The 4704-nt window shown below is 37.9% G+C and overlaps 1 protein-coding gene across 3 annotated transcripts in view; it reads left to right on the top strand.

Annotated features, from left to right (window-relative positions):
• esrrb (estrogen related receptor beta) overlaps window positions 1–4202 on the top strand; it is a 98974-nt gene extending 94772 nt beyond the window's left edge. For all 3 annotated transcript variants that reach the window (XM_039651123.2, XM_039651120.2, XM_039651122.2), the window contains exon 7: window positions 1901–4202. In XM_039651123.2, coding sequence (XP_039507057.1) covers window positions 1901–2145 — 245 coding nt within the window. In that variant the 3' untranslated portion in view covers window positions 2146–4202. The remainder of the gene's footprint in view (window positions 1–1900) is intronic.
• Window positions 4203–4704: the final 502 nt, after the last annotated feature.

The raw sequence follows: 4704 nt of genomic DNA, 5'->3' as shown, positions 1-4704 counted from the left end.
TATGGGCATTTTAATAATTTTAGCTAAACAGCTTATACATAGGCTACGTGTAGATTTACGAAGGTAAAAACTTTGTTTTTTATGAAGGAGCTAACTTTGTATAATAAAGCTTTGAAAGATATAAAACAAGACAAGCATTGGAGGTTTTCAAAGTTATACACAATTCGATAGCTCATTAGACCTCTGTGATATTTTATGTTCTATTTATTGTGTTTACAAAAATCGTAAATTGTTTTGAAATCGAAGATATGTATTTATAAGATGATTTTGATTGTTTAATAAAATAAAAATAAAAACGCATGGTATTTTTTTTTTTATAAAATATACTTTATTTCACAAGAACATTTTTTTTTTTTTTTTGTAAAATAATAATGTCAAAATCTAAAAAAGAGAGAGAAAATTCGGCATTGTTTTATACGAAAAAATAAAAATGAATGCAAAATGACCAATTCAACCCTAGGTCTGTTTTATCACAACAATCTTGTATACACTTAACTTACAATGTATCAAATGAGGAACTCACTCTCAGGCCAATTTTGTCCTTACATTCTTGCTAAAATAAGTATAATGCAATTAGGGATGGGACGATAACCGGTTTAACTATAAACCGTGATAAAATGTACTGACGGTTAGTATTATCGTTTAAAATTTAATTATCATTAAAACCGTGTTTGATTATCGCGATTTTAATAACTCACTGAATCCTGTCGGCCAGTCTGACGCAGGCGCGCAGCACGCAATATTTTTTTAAATGACTATTCGAGAAGGAATGGCGGAAGGCAGTGACCGTGCTCAGGAGGTTTTTCAGCCTTTTAAGAGTACCAAATCTGAGATGTGGTCATACAAAAGTCCTGAGGGAAACTTGATCGAGGATGGTCACCCTGTCTGCCGAACAAAAAGTCACTGCAATAGAAACACTTCAAATCTGCCGAGTCGTCTTGTGTGATCATCACCCGAACGCAAGGCAAGTTAACTTTGACCTCAATACCAAAACTACATCTGGGAAACAATTGGGCACGAAATGTTGTTTTGAGTTGAAACATTTTATGTCACTCACTTGAAATAGACGTCAAGCTTCCGCGAAGAAAAGTTCGTAGCAAGTGGATTTGAGCCAAAGACGAACCAACAACTTCAAACAAGACTATTATTAAGAGTGATATTTTAAGGGATAGTAAAGTATAGATACATCACGTATTAAACCGATTTTATTTTTACCACATAATTACGGGGACATATTGAATTGATAATGAGATTAGCTAATGTTTTAAATCTTACCTGTTTATGAATTCATTTTGTAAAACAATCGTCCAGACGAGATATATCACACCAATATTATCAAACTCTGTAAACAATAAATCAACTCTGATTTCATTTTTGCAATACAATCAAAAACCGGAGACGCAAGACGGCAAGTTGTATTTGAATAAAACAACAAGAGCGCGCGTCCGTTGTGATATGGATGTGCGCTGTGTAATAATGCGTTGCGGGCATTATAAAGAAGCAAATGCCATAGAATAGAAACTTGCTTTAAAAAATGCATAGAGAGACTTGTTTTATTTGTTGTTTGTTGATTTTCAATTATAAAACTTGTTGAAATGTTTTCAGTGTGAGCATCAGTTCTTTTTGAGCACTTTCATAAATTTTTAACAAAAACCGTGATAATATTGATAATCACGATTATTTTGGACACTATAATCGTGATATGAAATTTTCCTAAATGCAATAATAATAATTGCGCCCCTCCCTCACTTCCGGTTCTGAAACTGGTGGTGTTGCGGGTCTGCAGCTGGATATATCTCCCCTGATGAGCAGAAGAGATTTCAAAAATCATTTGAACACTAGTCAAGAAAGATGTGTGTGTGTGTGTGTGTGCTCACTCCGCATGTGTTGCTCTCCTCAGACTCGATGCACATAGAGGACGTGGAGTCGGTGCAGAAGCTCCAGGACGCTCTTCACGAAGCCCTGCAGGACTACGAGAGCTGCCAGCACACAGAGGACCCTCGGCGGGCCGGCAAGCTGCTCATGACCCTGCCTCTGCTCCGGCAGACGGCCACCAAGGCCATCCAGCACTTCTACAGCATCAAGATGCAGGGCAAGGTGCCCATGCACAAACTCTTCCTGGAGATGCTGGAGGCCAAGGTCTGATGGGCTGACGGGTGGTCACGTGACCTCATCACCTGAGACGTTTTTAAAGACGAAAAAAAGCGTAAATATAAATGGAAAAAAAATAATTTAAAAAAATCTATAACAAATACTATGTACTTGTACAGTAATGCTTTTTTTTTTTTGTTCACGATCTGTGGTTATAAACGATGATCGAGTCATTTTCAGAGTGAATAGTCTCACGTAGGTGGTCATTTTCATTCTCGCTTGACCCCCCGGACACGTCGGGCGAGGACACCTTGAGGACTTGTAAATATTCATGAGCCGCGGGACGTCTGGACTCGTCTCGCTGGTTCTTCCCTAAATGTGAACTCTGCTGACGCCCTTGAAAATACCTCCTGAATCCTGGCCGCCCGCGAGCGCTTTTGGACATCCGTGACGCGCGTTTATTAGCCGGGATCTCACTCTGTAGTAACTCAGCAATAAAGGGAGAGGACGAGGAGGAGCGCCCACCTGTACGGCTTGTTTAACACTACCTGTTGTTGTTGTTGTCATTGATGTTCGGGCCTAGATGTGGTTGGAGGGGCGAAAGCGGATTTACGATCATGGCAGATCAAACGGCCTATTCCTGGGCGCGTTAAGCCCCCGGCGGAGGAAACGAGCTGCCCATCATCTGCTCTTTTATAGCCATGCATCCACACTGTGCGGCAGGTGCAGGTCTTTATCACCAGCTTTATTTTTAGGTCCTGGATCGAACAGGAGGGGTGTTTGACCTCGTGTTGACACAATAGCGTGGTGTCAGAAATGGCCGTCCCTATAAACAGCTTATTACCCCGAGATCCGCTCCAGATATCAATTAGAAAGATCCCGCGAGTCGAGTGTACAGGCGCCACTGATGTCATTTACTTGAAGCCAACTGTCGTGATTGGCTCCTGGGGTGCGTCTTCTAAAGCAAACATGGTCACATGGTCCGTCATTACCGACATCCCAGCTGACAGGGAACGTACTTGTCCAGTAACGTTCATAAAACCTTCTTTCAGAGTTATCTGGACTTAAATAATCGTTAATGAAACTAGTTTTTTCTAGTTGGACGTTTGTGTTACTACATAACCAACAAAACGCATTTTTAAAACTGGACATGTTCAACATTCAGAAAGTTAGCGAAATGTTTGGTAACACTTTATTTTACAGTGTCATTGTTATTGTAATAGCTATTAATTATGCGTAATTACGTGCAATAAATCTAATCAATCCCTAATCCTAATTACAGTGTAACAAAGACACCTTGAAATAAAGGGGAACACTTTACATGAAGGGTTGTGCTTATGACATGTTATGAATATGAAGGAGGTCAAGGTCAAGGAGGTCAACTGTCATTAAGTGTCATTCGCTCAATTATGACATGCCTGTTTGAGATGTCTTTGTTACGACACCTTAACATTACATTAAACTGTCATGTGGTTGGCTTTGACATTGGCTGTGTCATGAATATGTTTCTTGTCCTCAACTGCAGTGGTACACATTGAATTTGTCATTAAAATGTTGACAGCCAGTTTAATGTAATGTTAACCCATAAAGCTAAGTGGTTTCTGAAGTTTGATCATTAATCTGCTATGTCATGTTTATGACAGGTTGTGTTGTCTTAATAATGTCAAGTTGTCATACAGACTAGGGCTGGGTAATAAATATCGATTTCTCGATATTAATCGATTCTCATTTTTACGATCCGATATCGAGACGATTTTTAAATCTCAAGAATCGATTAGTCATCCTGTTTCATTTGAATGAATGGATCATTGTATCGCGGCTGCGATTCCAAAAAATCGCAATAATCTTTGTCCTTTGTTACTATTGATATGAAACAAAGTCTCAATTTTCAAATTACGTCCATTTTCTTTAGAAATTCAAAAACATAAATAGCGTTTTGGCGCTGTAAACATGTCATTCATGCCAAATAAACATGAATGAGCATCTGAAAGTGTGTTAAAGATAGAGTACAACTTATCGAAATCCGTATCATGTCACATTGATTCACTCAATCAGCGTTTCAACCGTGGAAAGACGTCAGTTAAACAGCTTGTAATCAATGTATCGTCATATTTACCTCAGAAAACCACATGAACTCGTTAGTCAGATAGAAAAAATAACTCTAGAGAGGAGCATTTTGCTAAATATAAACACCATATTACATATGGATTATAATCTTAATGTTCTTCAATATTTAATGCATATTTGAATAAATCTGGCAAGTTTTTATGACAGCCACCATTTAAATGTTTACATTTCATATAATCATCTTATTATAAAAATAAATAAGTGTAATTTAAGTGTTTGTATAGCTACAAAACAGTTAATTATTACCTTCATATTAGGCTAATGAAGCCTATAGGCTACAACTAGACTCCCATAGTTTACAGCATTAGTTAAGAGATTTGATTTCCTCGAGAAAAATGGCCATTTATTGGAACTGATATCCAAAATAATCGATATTGAATCGAATCGTAGCTTGTGAATCGAAATTGAATCGAATTGTGAGCCCTAATAAAGACATCTCAAACTGTCATATTTGCATTAATATTGTCATAACTGAGCGAATGACAC

This window comes from Pimephales promelas, chromosome 15, assembly GCF_988280905.1.
Source record: "Pimephales promelas chromosome 15, fPimPro1.hap1.1, whole genome shotgun sequence".
NCBI classification, from domain to species: Eukaryota; Metazoa; Chordata; class Actinopteri; order Cypriniformes; family Leuciscidae; genus Pimephales; species Pimephales promelas.
Note: the sequence above shows the minus strand (reverse complement) of the source record. Positions and strands in the feature narration are given on the sequence as shown.